A 15,336-nucleotide genomic window follows, 5' to 3' on the forward strand; every position below is an offset into this window, starting at 1 on the left:
TCCATTGATTTTCTGAATCTATTTTTAAACTGTCTTTAGATCATTTTATTAAACCTTGTTCATATCGGGAGTAGTTCTTTCTTGCATTTTAATCTTGCCACCAAAGCAGTTCATAGAGACAGATTAACTCTCTAAATTCCTGGAATGAATAGATTCAGATTTCACTGATGATAGACTACTGTGTAGTACTGATGATGTATTCTTATTAGCAAATGCCCTTCCTAAACCCTTATGTAGCTTTCTGAGAAAAGAGTAGTATTTTGTTCCTTTGTTACTTCTTTACTAAAATTGGAATACATATCAATTAGTGATGCTTTCATCAGCAATTAGCGGTACCTGATGCACTTGAAAAGGTGCTCAGCATCACTAATCATCAGGCAAATGCAAATCGAAACCACAGTGAGACACACCTCATCCTGTCAGAATGGCCATCATCAAAAAGAACACAGATAACAAGTGTTGGCAAGGATGTGGAGCAAAGGGAACCCTCCCACGCTGTTAGTGGGATTATACACTGGTGCAGCCAGCGGGGAGGGATAAAGTAGGAGTTTGGGTCTAACAGGCGCACACTACTGGATATAAAATGGACAAACAGTAAGAACCTATTGCATAGCACAGGGAACTGTATTCAGTATCTTGCAGTTACCTATAAAGAGAAAGATGTTTGTTTAAATGTATATAAAGATATTTATATAAACATATTTAGGTAAGTATAGATATTTAGATAAATATATATAGATATTTTGGTAAAACTTATATAATCATAGCTCAGTTGGTAAAAAATCTGCCTGCAATGCAGGAGACCCAGTTTGATTCCTGGGTTGGGAAGATCCACTGGAGAAGGCATAAGCTACCCTCTCCAGTATTCTTGGGCTTCCCTAGTGGCTCAGCTGGTAAAGAATCCACCTGCAGTGTGGGAGACCAGGGTTCCATCCCTGGGTTGGGAAGATCCCCTGGAGAAGGGAAAGGCTACCCACTCCAGTATTCTGGCCTGGGGAATTCCATGGACTATATAGTCTATGGGGTCACAAAGAGTCAGACACGACTGAGCGACCTTCACTCATATAAGGGTTTATATAAAATATTTATATGAAATGGAATCGCTTTGCTATAGACCTTAAACTAACACAAGATTGTAAATCAGCTATACTTCCATTAAAAACAATGAATGCAGCCACTGGAAAACGTAGGGCAGTCCTCAAAAAACTTAAAATAGAAACTACCACGGGATCCAACTCCACTTCTGGGTGTATACCCAAGGAAAGTGAAAAGACTAACTCAAAAAGATAGCGCACTCCCCTGCTCATAGCAGGACTATTTACAACTGCCAAGATAATGGAAGCAACATCAGTCCACCACCAGATGAGTGGACAAGGAAGATGTGGTCTATGTACAGTGGAAGACCACTCAGTGATTTAAAAAAAAGAGTGAAATCCTGCCAGTTCTGACAATATGAATGGACCAAGATTAGAGAAAGAAGTCAGAAAGACAAATACCTGATTTCACTTATAAGTGGAATCTAAAAAAAAAAAAAAAAAAAACCAATGAAAGGACAGACCCACAGAAACGGAGCCTTAGATACAGAGAACAGAGGAGAGAGGGCTGGGGTAAGGAGGGAAATCAGAGAGGAGATTGAGAGACAGACTTCCCGCAAAATAAATGCATCAATAATTATATCTTATCTTTACACAGTAACAGATGGTAGCTAGACTTATCATGGTGATCATTTTGAAATGCACAGAGATGTTGAATCACTGCGTTTGTATAATAGGAGCTAACTATGTTGTAGGTAATTTCTACATAGAAAACAAACAAATGAATAAACAAACTCATAACAAAAGAGATCAGCTTTCTGGAGATCAGTTGGGGGAGGGGAAATGGGATGAAGGCAGTCAAAAGGTACAGACTCCCAGTGACAAAGTAAGTGCATGCTAGGCTATAATGAAGCACATGATAAATAAAATAGCACTGCTCTATGTTGTATAATAAAGCTGTTAGGAGGATAAACCTTAAGAGTGCTCATCTCAAGGAAAATCTTTTTTCTTCTCCTCCTTTAGTTTTGTGTCTGTGTGAGACAATGGATGTTCACCAAACTTCCCGTGATCACTCTTGCATGATGTATAGACATCATATCACTACGCTGTTCTCCTGGAACTTACACAGTGCTGTGTGCCAATTATATCTCTGAGAGACTGGAAGAAAAAAATGGGGGGAAGAAACCATTACCTGGTGAATAGTGGCATGTATGATTCATGCCTAACAGGACAGTCAGAGGTAGCAGGGACAGTGAGAGCTAGGCCCAGCCACTTTGTGCTCAAGAGCCTGGGCTCGCTCTGTCTTTGCCTCCCCTCAGGCCTTGGATGCCGCCCCTCTGCGTCATGCCTGCTGCCCATGTCATGGGTTGCAGCTTTAGGAAGACGAGGGAAGGGCTGACACCAGTGATTCTCCTCAAAGCCCCTCTTCATCAGAAAGCAAGTTGCTTCCCCAGGAGCGTTCTCCTTACATCTCAGTGGCCAAAGCGTCACACAGCCCATCTTAGCTGCAAGAGAGTCCGGGAGAGTACGTGTTTGGTTTTGTCAACCTTTGTAGCGGGCAGGACGTAAGAGAGGCGGGGTTTGAAAGTGGCTTTTGACTGGCCAGACCTTCGTATGTGTCCGAGCTGTCATCCTAAAGTACACACTCACGCACATATTTTCATATCCAGGGAGGAGATACAGCTTCAGAGTGTGGGTTCTAAAGTCAGGGTCCTGAGTCCAGATCCTGGCCTCACTTCTTTATCTCCTGGACTTATGGCTGCCTCTCTTTCCTTTACTATAAAACAGGGATAATAATGTACCAGTTGTATATGATTCTTGTATTAATAATCTGCAGTTAACATGTGGGTACATTATAAATGTCATCTTCACCAACCAAAGCTTGGCACCCCAACATGGACTCTGACCAAGCCCAGAGCAAGCTTAAGGGCTAGTGGCTTTTCCCTACTTTTGAGCAAAACAATTTGTAAAAGTAGCTACCAGTAGCTTCAGCTTCATAATTCTTAACTTAAAACTGAGATATATACAAAATCTCAATCTTACCTGACAAACCTCTAAAAGATTTCTTGTTGTAACAGACTTTGCCTGCCTTTGTTGAGACGATTTATAACTGGTGTGTTCTTTTGTTTAGAAGGAAAATACTTTAGGCCTCTACAAATCCTTCCTGTGTTGAATCACTGTGGTGGGAGACTTATTTGGACTACAGTCTATCAAACTGAGAATCCAAGACCCTTCCACAATTTGCAGTGTATATATAAAAATAAAATAGCTCTATATAGTGATTTGGATACAAACTTTAAAAAAAAAAAAAGAGGCAGGGTTAGAGAAAAAAAGTCTCTACAGTGTTCTTCTCAGTTATTCTTAGAAAAAGATACTGGGAGACAGGAAAATCAAGGAGTCATTTAAAACATAGTAGACACTCAACAAACAATTGATGAAAAAAAATGTGCAGAATGAAGAAAAGCATTAGGAAATAATTTGAGGTTTCACAAGAAGGCAACTCTTAGAAGCTGGTAATCCTAGAAATGCAGTCACAGGAAACCAGGGCCGCTTCCAGGAAGTGTGAGTGGTCCTGTCGGGCCAGGAGTATAAGTCCATCACCAACTGCTTCCTCAAGCGGGGAGTGGGGAACAGAGCACCCCCCTCCCCAAGTTCAGGGGAGGCCTCGGCCGCGGCCTGCGAGGTGGCCCCAGCAGCTGAAGGCCTGAGCACCTGCTGGTCCCCAAAACCAGAGTCCACACTGTCTGGTACTGAGCATTCAGGAAGCACGCTTTCTCCATCTGCACACCATTCCCGCAGAAACGCGAACAAAGGAGAGCCCGCGTTCTCTCCTCGAATCGGTGAGCTCCTCGGCCAGTCTCCCGAGAGCCAGGCCTTCCCCGGGCCGCGGGCTGGCTGGTGCCTTGCGCTGCGACAGTGTCCTGACCCCTCTCTCTTCTCTGACTCCCCGCAGAAAACCCGCTACGAGATGTATGTCCGCCTCCTGAAAGACGGGGGCCTGGAGCTCCTGAGCGGCGGCGGGGGGGGCCCCGCGGGCCTGAAGAAGTCGCACTCCAGCCCCTCGCTGAACCCAGACACGTCTCCCGTCACCGCCAAGGTCAAGCGCAACGTGTCGGAGAGGAAAGACCACCGGCCTGGAACGCCGAGCATTAAGCAGAAAGTCACTTAGGATCCATCTGTGGCCAGGAAGTGCTGGTCGTGAAGCAAAACAAGAGGTTTTCAAGATCTTTCTGGTAAATCCGTGAATATATTAAAAAAAAAATAATGTCTGTGACTAAAATGGTGCATTAGTGACCTTTCCCATTGTATATTTTTGTTAGTTTCTGTACAGGTCGTCTCTTTGCTCTTGATTTCTTTGCTTTGATGACTTCTGCTACCTGATGACTAATGCACCTTTTGTGGGGGGGCAGGGGGAGCACGATTTCAGATGGATTGTGTTACTTCTCCTCCGGTTTCCCTCCTTTGCACTCTGCTCACTTGTTTTCTGTATTCTCAAATCCGCTGTTACACTTTTTTTAAAAAAACCAACAAACATTGAATCCATTGTGAAACACTTAACTGGACAAACCTTTGTAGTTTAGAAAATTCTAGCCAGAGCTGGTAAGAGCCTTTTCTTGTGAAACCCTGCCCAGTCACCGAGGCGGAATCACGCTCAGAAGTCCGCTTAAGAGTTACCGTCGAGGGAGGCGCTGTCACCCTGTGACCCCCGGGGCCTCTGAGCACTTGGTGTTGAGTCTGGCCCGATGGGGTGGGGTTCGGGGGCGAGGACCTCAGGATGGGGAATGGAGGAAGCGCGCTAGCTCGCTGGAAGTGTGGATTCCATCTCAGCCCAGCAAGGAGGAGGGAAGTGGGGTCTCAGAGGCTGAGGCAAGACGGCCGCAGGTCCACTGTGTTTTCCAAACACGGCGTCTCAGTGGCGACAACGGACTCTGGGGGCCGCCACAGCAGGAAATTGTTACCTCACCCCCGCAGGGTCCAGACGAGGGATCCAGAGCCATCTGTGATGGACAGCCTGCCGGCCAGGAATTAGATTCTTTTACATGCATGAGCACGACTGGTTGTAAGAATTTGGGGTCTTCCGAACAAAATAATATCAAAACAGAGCCCTTCTCTCCTGAAAGCAAAATAAGAAAGGAAGACGCAGTTTTTCCCTAGAGTTCCTTGGCAATAGGATGTTGATTCTCCGTAGTTAAATCTGAAAGAAATAAAATCTGAAGGAGTTAACGGTTGCAGAGCCGAGGACTGTCTCCCGGTGGCGAACGCAGCGTCCCCTGGTCTGGTCTTGCCTCCGCCTCTGTGACCGCCGCTTTGCCCCCTGCCCTGAACTCTCCCCAGAGTAAATCCTTGATTCTAAAGCGTTTCTTCTCCTCCGCTCAGAACAGTCATAAGCTTGTTAGAGGGACAGTCGCTTTGAAGATCAGGGCGATAAGCAGGACAGTATGTTACTGAGGAGGAGAGAGGGATGAAAAGTGAGCCCACTCTGAGTTAGAAGTTTCTGATTTTGAAACTTGAAAACTTGGCCATCCTTAAACCTAGAAGCTCCACAACTTCAGAACTGATAGAATTACTGAATATTCTTCTCTCCCACAGACATTTGCCCTGGTTGCCCTCAGTTTACTGCTTAAGGTACTATGACCAAAGATTCAGGGACTCTGCACAGATAGCTCAGTTCCAGGGAATCAGAGAAAGCCCGCTTTTGAACCCTGCAGTTTCAGGCGGCATCTTGTCCTGAGGCACCAGCGCTCACACAGGGCTATTTATTAGCACTTCCGTCGGCCGCAGAAACGCCCGTGTTTGCTGGTGCCCCGGAGAGAAGCCCCTCTCTGAGGTTATAGCTGCTTGCTTTGTGGCATTTTTGCCACGTCTTTGAAAAGCTCCCTCTAACCCTCTTGTCTTGTTTAGGTAAAGGCAGTAACTGAATTTGTTTCAAGAAACCCAGAAATGCACAGGGTGGTTACCAACATGTCCCGTGCACCTGGTTCTATCTTTGTACTGCTTCTGACTGAACCCACGGTTTCTACAAGGAAATAGTCTTTCTTCCTAGAATCAGAATCATCAGTGTGTGTGTTTTCTGCCTAGATCTTTATCCTAAGCAGAGGGGGCGGGGTACCGAGGCCACGTCATCTCTTCAATCACTAAAGAGAAAGAAGCATCCTTGACTGGCTTGAATGTGTGTGCTCCCAGTCTGTGTGTCTGTGTGTGTTGCGTGTCTCCGTGTGTGTCCCTTAGAGTCTGTCCCGGACGTGGAATGGTACTTGCTGCGGCGTCTAGGCAGCATCGCGGCTCTGAGATCCTGGTCAGCATCAGCAACTCACTGTGTGACTCGCTGATGCTGTCTCCAGAGCTCCTGGACGTGCTGATGGAGAGACGCTGAGAGGGGCCCTTTGCAAGCTGCCATATGTGCCGTGTTCCCACAGTTTGTCCCGGGAAGCAGCCGCAGAGGTCACGCTGTGGGCCAGGATCCCAGACTGCCGTCGCTAGGTCAAGAGCTGAGAGCCGCCCCCCGCCCGCCCCGAGGCCTCTGGACTGTCTGGCGCAGCGCCCCTCGCGGGCCAGGAGCTTGTCCTGTGGGAGGCAGGGCCTCTCCAGTGACTGGACGCTGCGAGGCTTGCCCCTAGCCAGCCGTGACTCCTCTGTGACCCCTGCTTCCCTGGGGTGTCTAGTCGGCGGACACGGAAATCCTTCCCCTTCCCAGCTCCCCGATCACGGTACAGGGGGCCCAGCTTCCTCCTGAAGGTCCTGCCCCCAGCCTTCACCCATCCCCTCACCCATCCCTCAGCACCAGAGCCTTGAGGTCATCTTCCATCTAATAGGTCCTCTTTACAGAAATACACCTCACATCAGCTTTTAGACTAGAAAACCTTGAGAGTCACCAGAATACCTTGGTGACAGTCGTGTGGCAGAATTGCCTATTTTAGAAGCAGCTGTCTCAGGGTGGACCCCCACCTCATGTGTGGACATTTCCAGGGAAGGGCCAGGAATTCTCTTTAGCAATCAAGACTTAGTTACTAGGGTGCAGAGTCCTTATTTTACTGCCAGCCACAGACATCATTTGAAGTATGCTTTTTTTTTAAACCGTCATCTGCTGACTCTTAGTAATGCCTGATTAGACCAAGCAACACCTCTGTGCATCTGATTAACCTCAGTGAAACCAGCGTGTGGAGAGGCGTCTGGGGGACTGTATCCCTGCGGACCTTTTCTGTTGCTCTCAGCTAAAGAGGACGGGCAACCGTGAAGGGCCCTCTGTGCTTCTCCAGCTGCGACCCTCGCTCCGAACACGAGGCGTGTTTCCTAGTCTCAAAGGAGGTGAAGGAGTTGATTCTGGGAGAGAGAATCCAGCCGGCTCCCCAAGGCCGACCAAGGGTCGGCCTCCAGAGGGTGTGTTTCACCCTGTGGTCAAAGCAGGACCCCCCAAGCCTGGAGCGGGGGGACCTGCCCAGCAGGGAAGGCGCCTCCTGCTGACCCTGGCCTGCCCACTCCGGCCACAGAGAGGAGGCTGGCTTTGGCCGCGCACTGCACCTCCTCTATGCCTTCACCCCAACCAGAGGCAGCTGGGGAAAAGTTGGCCTTCGAGAAGCTTCTCCATGGTCTTACTTAGAACCCTTCCTTGGGTTTGGCTACTAGGTCCCTGGAATTGGATTCTTTTGGTGTTTTTCCTTGTGGTCACCAGTTAAGCTTTTCTAAGCCTGAGTTTACAGGGCGTTTCTCGGCCCTGAGGGCCCGGCGCTCCACAGTGGCGCTTCTCGGGACCCGGCCGGGGCTCGGCGGTCGGGGGGCCAGCTTCCTCGCCGCACCAGCGGCCAGCCCCGGGTCCGCTCGCTTTCCACCCCACAGGGTCTTTGCAGTCGCTGCCTTAGCGCCGTTAGGCGGGAACCAGAGTGTCAGCGAGGACTGGCGCAGCGTCCAGCCTGGCTAAGGGCGAGGGTTCTCCGCGGAGCGTCTGAGTTCCCCTGACAGAAGATCAGGCCGCGCTGTGAGGAGCCGGGCCTCTGCGCCTTCCCGGTCCCAAGGCCCTCTGGCTGGCTGTCTCCCGGGCCGGCAGCGCGCCCCGGGCAGTCACCCCCGGAGGACCTCAGAGATGAGCGGCTCACACTGTGGAATAACCGGGGAGGCGCCATGAAGGGCCTCTGCCCGTCTCTGCTCTCTCCCCGGTGTCTCACTCTCAGAGGACTGAGGTCCAGAGCCGTTGCCATTTTCTCTGGGGCCCAGAGCACCCACAGCCCCAGGGGGCCGCCTCCACCTGGGACCGCGAGCAGCCAGTGCCTGCAGGGAGGGCGTCCTCAGAGGGAGAGAGGCGGGACAGACGTGGCCTTCAGGGCGGCCTGTGGGCTTGACCGCGATGGCCGGCAGTACCACAGGTCAGGTAGCTGTATATACGGGAGGCTTCTTGGGTCTCTTTGGTTCATCCTCTGAGATTTACGTGCGCATCTGTAGCGTTGCTGGCTCTTGGAGAATGTTTATCTTAATAGTATGTCAGAAATCAACAAGTATGCGTCCTGTCACCTGCCCGTGTCGTAATTGTGGGTATTTATAGTTGTATGTACCTATATGTATCAATGTGTAGATTGTACATCAGTATACAGTGTATGTACATCAAATTTATTTTTGTCCTTAACCAGTGTGATATGAAAAGCAAGTAAAAACCTCATAGGATTGAATATCTAATGCAGTTTTTTGAGAGTCTATATAGTGGTACTGTTTTATTAAACTTAAATTCAAATGATATTTTGATTAATTTTTTTTAATAATAAGATTTTATGCTAGAAAATTTCATCTTTGAGCTTTGACTCACCAGAGCAAAAAGGACTCTGAACTAACTTTGTTAAACTATTTCAGTGTACTGTGTACAATACTGGGGTGGGGGGGTAGCTCATTATAATTTGAAATATACAGAAAGAAAGAAAAAAAAAAAAACCACAGGCAACCTGTGCAGTCTTAGCAACTTCAGTATTAAGAGCACTTAAAGTCAAACTGACAATTTGGGGCTTATTACAAAATGTGATGCTTTAGAGCACACGTTCTTTATTGTTGTAATTAGTCCAGAAAAATAGAGCTTTCAGAAGAATCAGCTAAGTGCCCGGCGTATCATTTACATACCTGTGACTATTTTACAGCAGCTCACACCACCCTCCCAGCCCTGCGTCCCCACCCTCTTCACCTTGAAGAACATCAACTCCTGCACTAAGCCAGGCTTCCCGAGACCCAGGACTGCCCTCCGGGTCTACGGCTGCACCAGCTAAGTGTCAAAGTCACAGGTAAAAGAATGTCAGGACAGACTGTGGACCAGGTTAAAACTTTCATATTTTTATACTTAGGTCTCTTTTCCCGCCTCTCCCCAAAGAAGAGCCGCTGGCCTTAGTTGTCTGAGCTTACTGCTTATCTTAACGGTATATAAATAGATCACTAGAGAGTAAAACTTCATTAACCAGCATGTTGGTGTAATTTAAAGCAAAACTGAGTGTGTGTGAGTGAGTGGTTGAGTGCAGTGCGTTTGTCTACACACGCTTGCCTGTCGTCCCGCGGGTCCGATTCAGAGCGTGGGAGCCGTGGGCTGAAAGGTCTGCCCCGGCCCCAGACCGCAGCGGTGGTGGTTACGCTTGAGTCCTCTTCTTAATGAGCGCTGTAGTCTCAAACTCTTTTTGCAGTTGTATCCGACTTCCTCACCTGTCCTTGACGAGCGCGGCACTGGCCCTGCGTCCCTGCGGGGTCTGTTCCACTAGAGTGTGTTTCCTCCTGAGAACCACAGTGATTTGCAGAAGCATCCCTTTGATTCAGAAACCATATACAAAAAGGAGTAGCAAACTTTAAAATTTTAATGGGGGGGTCTTAGGCATTTGAACTGTTGGGACTTTTAATGTAAAGTCAAGTAACCCTTTGGCCTGGATAATAATATCTCCTGCGTGGAGAGTATGTATGCACATTGACTATAACGCCCTTAGGATACTTTTCTAAGTTGTAGGAACAAGAGTGAAAGGGGAAGGCGTGAGCCGCGGGCCTCTGCTGGGGCAGACCCGCTGTGGCCTGTCCTCTGCGCCGAGGGCTCTGGTACACGGGGGCCTCCGGCATGTGTACACACGCATGCACATGTGTACACAGTGAGTGTCCCGAGTCATGTAAACTTGAGACGAGAGTGCCGGGGCGGTGCTTCGGGTATGGACCGAAGTGGCCGCGGCCTGCAGGCCCCCCAGGGCAGGCAGGATTTGGAGAGATACTGCGCAGGGAGGGGCTGGCTGGCAGGGGGGGGCCCTCCGCTCCCCAGCGTCCTGGGAGGCAGGGCGGCTGCTCGGTAGCTGGTTCCTTTGTGAGGGGCTCACGGGGAGGAGCACAGCCGTCTGCGGCCCCTGAGCTGGGCAGAGGGGCTGGATCGGGAGGAGCCTGGCTGTGACAGGTTTTTCTTCTCAGGCTAGAGGCTCAGCTTTCACCAACAGTGTTATAAAAGAAAAAGCACTTTAGTGTCAATTCCTGGAAAATGCTGGTTACCAGGGAGAATTCTGGAGTTGCCCTCCGGGAGCCCCTGGCACAAGCTCGGTTCAGGTCCCACTGGGACCTGGGCTCCTGCTCGGACCCCGTGGAGGCTGGCAGGTGACTCTCCGCAAAGAGGGGCTCCTGGGAGCCCAGGGCTGGTCCACGGGCACCTTCCCAGGCTGCAGGGACCCAGCTGTCCTCCCAGCCGACCCCACCGAGGGTGCCCGAGTCCCCGCAGTGACACATGACCGAAGCCAAGACCGTGTCCTTTGTCTTGGCGAGAAGCAAGGTGGCACTTTGGCCTGTAACCAGGGGATGGATGATATCTTTGCCTTTGCACCCGGGTTTCTGGAAGCGGATAATGTTTCATTTCCGTGGAGGGGCCAAGGGAGGCAGCCCTCTGTGGCAGGTCCCGCTGGGACCCTGTGAGAGCTGCTGGGCAAAGGCCCCAGCACGGTCCTCCCGCGGTCTCTTCGCCCGGGGTTCTCGGAGGCTGTTTCCAGAGCGAATTGACAGAAGCGGAGAGCTGGTACCGCAGCCCTGCTTCCTGTAGGCAGGTGGAAGGGCGCTGGCGTGCAGCCTTTACCACATAAAACGAGCCTTGAACTTTGCCAGCCTGTGAATCGGGTTATGTTTACTGGGGCTCAGATCCTGCCTTTACCTTCAAGGTTTCCTCCCCAGTCCCTTCAGCTCCATTGCGGTCTTGGTGCCATAGGTCCCTGCACATTGTGAAAAGTGGTGACCAAATCGCAGCCTACTCCATTTCAGTGGCCAGACTGTCACCCTGGCAGACTCGGGCGAGCTCGTGGTACCGACCCCTTTAGGAAACCTGTTCCTGGTCGCCCACCAGCCTCAAGATGCGCTGTCTCCCCGAGAAGCGCGGCGTTGGTGGTGGTCACCTTTTGAGGGGAACAGTCATTTCTGTGGATGTTGTTAAAGTGTTGGAAGAATATTTTGAAAATTAAGTTTACATTTTACAATCGCTTTATTTTTTATTAAAATAGTTGTATATAAATATTGCCCTATTTCACTGTTGTTGAGGTAAAGCTAAACCATGCAGACCCGTGAGTCACCTGATGTGTATAGAAGCTGTGATGTATAGAGTACATTTCTCTCCTGTGTAAATGTTCATGAATATAACTGTTCCTGTGTTTTTATAAGTTGGAGATAATTTGTTGTTTTACAACAACAGAATTTATTGCATTTAAATGGTTTTTATGTAATAGAAATCATGCAAAATAGCGAAGGATTTAAAATATGTATATGATATATGTAAATGTACAAACTTTAGAAAGAAATAAATCCAACTGATTTCCGTCATTGTGGAGGAACATTATTTGCTTATTTAGTAAGCGGCTAGAATAATAACTCTTAACAACTAACACAACAGAACACATCCCGTCACATGAAAAGCCAACCCCAACCCCACCGCGAGAGCTTTGGCCTGGGTGGCTGGCCAGAGGGGTGAGAAACTCAGACTGTTAATGTTAACCCTGCCACACCGCCCTGGGCTCTGTGAAAGTGTGCTGAGAAGCCTGCCACCTTCACAGGGCCTTTGGGGATGGAAGGATGAAGCTGTTTGAAGTAATTTCAAGAATGCGCATGTCCTCGCTTACCGAGGGGCGGAGAGGTGACTGCCGCCCTCCCAGGCAAGAGGCTCAGACGTGCATGCAGCTCCTGGGAACCCAACTCAAAGCCCAACATAACATATGTTGACTTGGAAAACGAGAAAAATAAAATTCCACCCCAATCATTTAACTTCTGAATATTAGAGATCTAGGAGGAGTGAATCTCACAGGGACGGATGGCTGGGGGCGGGGGAGGGCCTTGGCTGCCACCAAATTCCTCCAAATGTGAATCCTCATGCACAAATACGGAGTCATATCATACACATGAAAGTTACATGTTATATGTTGATGGTATCTTGATTTTAAAAATTCAGAAACAAGGCAAGAATCCTCATTGCCCAGTTGGGTGTCTTCTGGAGGTAGGGGTTTTGTGTATCTTGTCATATTCTGGTTATTGCACAATTAATATTAGAACCAAAGGAACTAAAGAGATCATTTTTGAAAGATGAAAGTATATGAGAGGAAACAAAAACGCAGGGCCAATTAAGATATTATATGAAAACAGCAACGACTAAAAACATCTCGATTCAGTCTCTTCCACACTATGGGCGTGTCCGAGAGACTGCTGAGTCAGCCTTTATTGGGCGCCTGTGAGCAGCGGGAAGTCTGGGAAGCAGGCCCAGACCCGCCTCCTGCCAAGCTCCCGAGCCCTGCGCATCGGGCTTGCCTTTAACTCTGGCCGGGGCTTCAGAGGGATAAGGAGGCAGCAGTTCATGGATGCCTGCAGGGTTTGCCGAGAACAAACCACTTCAGACACATTGATTTTGGATTTTGTATTAATAAGATTAGGCAGATTAGAAGAATACAGTAGGCAGACTATCTGAGCCCTAACAAAATTTAACAGGGTCTTTAATGAAATATGTCTGGGCAAGATGGAGAAGTCTGATCAGGACCTTGGTACAGCTGGTGGGCTGTCGCCACTTGAATGGTGCTAATTAAAGGCACAAGAGCACCTAGCGGATCCTGCTGCAACGCTTGCCTTTTGGCCCCATCTGTTCAGCTTTTAATGAATAACTTGACTAAAGCTACAAAAGGCAAGTTTATTAAAAATGTGTGTGTCCTAAGGCTGGGAGAGAATGATTATACTAAATGACAGAATTCAAAAAAAAAATCTCATCAGGCAGGGAAATGGGGCAGATGAACTATGTAAAATGTAAGATTGCAAGATCTTACACTGCAGTTATTAAAAAAAAATTGTACAAGGTCAAGACAGACCTTGTTCCAAACACCAGGGGAAAGAAAGCTTGCGGCCTCCGTCCCAGCAAACTGGGTGCCAGGGCTGGGGCCTGGGGGTCTGGGGGTCCCGTCCCCCGGGCACCCTGTGCGGAGACAGCCTGGTTGCTAAGACGCTGCGCTAACCGGGAGACCAGTGCGGCAGAAACTGCCCTGAGACTTGGGAGCGGACGCAGCAGATAAAATGGGTGTAAATGCAGCAGGCGGGAGGGCAGAAGCATGAACAGTGAAGCAAGAGGAGCCGGGGCGCGGATGAGCTGGGGGCGGCCGGCCGGCAGACCAGCTGCTGGTTTCAATGCGTCGCGCTTAGGAGAGAAAGGGAGCCAGGCTCTAGCGACCTGAGGAGAGCGGAGTCCAGGGCTGGTGAGTGAGCCTCCGGGAGGAGACGCAACAGCGCGCCCAGAGAGAGCCTTCCACCCACAGCTGCCTCGACGGACTGCTCCTCCGGCCTCAGGTGCGTGGGGAGGTGGGCTGGGGGGCGCGGGGGGCGCGGGGGCCCGAGAGAACCGCCGGCAGAGGCCGGCCCGTAGCGACCAGAGAGGTGACACCGTTGCTCCGAATCCCCGCGCTCAGACGCCGGCGCCCGCCCTCCTTCCGTGCCCCCGGGCTGGGGGGCCGAGCGCGCCATCCAGGGGACGAGGGCCCACCTGGGGCCCAGCTCCGCCACCGCGAGCCCCCGGGCGCCCCGACGGTGCCGCGCGGCCGGCTTGAGAAGCGCCTCTCCGGATTCGCCCGGCCACCGACCCTCCAGGCCCGGGGGTGCCCGGGCTCGGCGCCCGCTGGGGCCTGCCAGCCCCGAGGCTGCCCCGCAGCTCAGTGCCCGGCCGGTCCCGGAAGCCGGGCCCTGGACGACGCCGCGCGGAGCCCACCCCGAGGACCGCCGCCGCGGTCACCCGCTAGGCCGCACAGGCCCCACTCCCCCGGGCCCGGAGGTCGGCCGCGGCCTGCTCGGCGGAGCTGGTCCGCGCACCCCCTTCCCGTCCCCCCACCCCGAGAAGGGAGGCCTCCGGGCTGCACCCCTGTGAAGGGAAAGGTGTGCCAGCGGCCAGGGGGCCTTTGGAGGTGGACGAGGGCCCGTCTCAGCGCTGGCGGCCTCAGACCTGAGCCGGGCCTCCCGGCCCCTCCTGCATCGACTAGAGTTACCTCCACCCCGGGCAGGACGGGGTTCTGCCCGCACCACCAGCATCCTTGGGAGGCGTGTGGCCTGGAAGACGGCATCGTCGGGGAACCCTTTATCCCCACGGGGTGCAGTTGCCAGATAGAATGGAGAATGCCCAATTATATCCTACTTGCAGATGAATAAACATACTTTGGGGGTGTACGCATGTCCCATGCACTATTTGGGACATACTTAAGCTATAAAATGTTTTGACTGTTTACCAGAAATTGAAATTGGAAAAGACCCTGATGCTGGGAAAGACTGAGGGCAAATGGAGAAGCAGGCAGGGGCAGAGCATGAGATGGTCGGATGGCATCCCTAACTCGGTGGGCATGAATTTGAGCAAACTCCAGGAGACAGAGGAGCCTGGCGTGCATGCTGTCCATGGCCTCACAGAGAGTCGGACACAGCTGAGCCAGTGAACGACAACAAATCCACCTGAGCATCCTGGTTTTTATCTGGCAGCCCCTATCCAGGGCGTCCCTCTGGGTAGCATTTCCTCATGGAATTTACCCTTTCTTGGCCCAAAGCAGGATCTTGCCAATATCTTTGAGTTAATCAGACTTGTGGAAACTCATCCACACTGACCAAGCTCATGAAGGTCAGAAGCGTAAAGCCGAGTGCTCATGCACTGCGTGAATGAAGATGAATCCCATGGCCGGAAATGTCGCTGGAGTGGAGACAGGGCTTCCTCACTGGCGGATCTGCTGTGGAGCCGGATTATAACCCTCATTGCACTTTGCTCCTCAGGGGCAGGAAGCTGTACCTTGCTCAGCTGCCTGCCAGGTGCTGGCCATGAACCTGGCATCCCGAGCAG

At 50.8% G+C, this 15,336-nt stretch overlaps 1 protein-coding gene across 9 annotated transcripts in view; it reads left to right on the forward strand.

Annotated features, from left to right (window-relative positions):
• The window catches only part of PSD3 (pleckstrin and Sec7 domain containing 3), a 475,326-nt gene extending 463,507 nt beyond the window's left edge, over positions 1-11,819 (forward strand). For 8 of the 9 annotated variants that reach the window (XM_065901506.1, XM_065901507.1, XM_065901508.1 and 5 more), the window contains one exon: positions 3,988-11,819. In XM_065901506.1, coding sequence (XP_065757578.1) covers positions 3,988-4,203 — 216 coding nt within the window. In that variant the 3' untranslated portion in view covers positions 4,204-11,819. The remainder of the gene's footprint in view (positions 1-3,987) is intronic. The other variant, XR_010658389.1, reaches the window with a different exon arrangement.
• Positions 11,820-15,336: the final 3,517 nt, after the last annotated feature.

Source organism: Muntiacus reevesi, chromosome 10 (assembly GCF_963930625.1).
Source record: "Muntiacus reevesi chromosome 10, mMunRee1.1, whole genome shotgun sequence".
NCBI classification, from domain to species: domain Eukaryota; kingdom Metazoa; phylum Chordata; class Mammalia; order Artiodactyla; family Cervidae; genus Muntiacus; species Muntiacus reevesi.